This window comes from Propithecus coquereli, unplaced genomic scaffold, assembly GCF_000956105.1.
Source record: "Propithecus coquereli isolate 6110/MARCELLA unplaced genomic scaffold, Pcoq_1.0 Scaffold155, whole genome shotgun sequence".
NCBI classification, from domain to species: domain Eukaryota; kingdom Metazoa; phylum Chordata; class Mammalia; order Primates; family Indriidae; genus Propithecus; species Propithecus coquereli.
In genome coordinates this window covers 4,859,907-4,860,349 of record NW_012139969.1, presented here as the reverse complement: position 1 = coordinate 4,860,349, position 443 = coordinate 4,859,907, and the positions used below count along the sequence as shown (strand labels likewise).

The 443-nt window shown below is 36.1% G+C and overlaps 1 protein-coding gene across 1 annotated transcript in view; it reads right to left on the bottom strand.

The window, feature by feature from the left end:
* Positions 1 to 298, bottom strand: part of UACA (uveal autoantigen with coiled-coil domains and ankyrin repeats) — a 54,637-nt gene extending 54,339 nt beyond the window's left edge. The window contains exon 1 of the mRNA XM_012640558.1: positions 171 to 298. Within this exon, the coding sequence (XP_012496012.1) occupies positions 171 to 268 (98 nt within the window). The 5' untranslated portion in view covers positions 269 to 298. The remainder of the gene's footprint in view (positions 1 to 170) is intronic.
* Between the last annotated feature and the right edge of the window lie 145 nt (positions 299 to 443).

The window sequence follows — 443 nt, the reverse complement described above, 5'->3', positions numbered from 1 at the left end:
AATATCTGTTAAATTGAGAGCAATTATTAGTTTGAAAGATTCTACAGTGCAGGTTTTGGTGAAGACTTTCTAAATAAAAAAGTTGATAACCACAATTCACAAATTTCATTTGTATCCCGAGGTTCTACCCAAACTCCCTTCGATGAGCTTTTAGTGTCAGTAATACTCACGCAGATCTGCCTTCCACATCTAGTTTGCCTGGATTGACCCCCTTTTTAGCAAGGATTGAGGACACTTTTTCTACATCTCCCCTTTCTGCTGCTTTCATCAAGCGGTCATCATACTTATTCCAATCTGCTGCATGCTACAAAAAGGAAGAAAATAAACATGGCATACTATATTAGTAAGATTTTCTAAAGAAGGAAGGAAAAAAGAAGAGAAAGCAGTATTACACAATACATCAGTTATTTTTCAATTGCATCCCGAATTTCTATCTCCCTTCT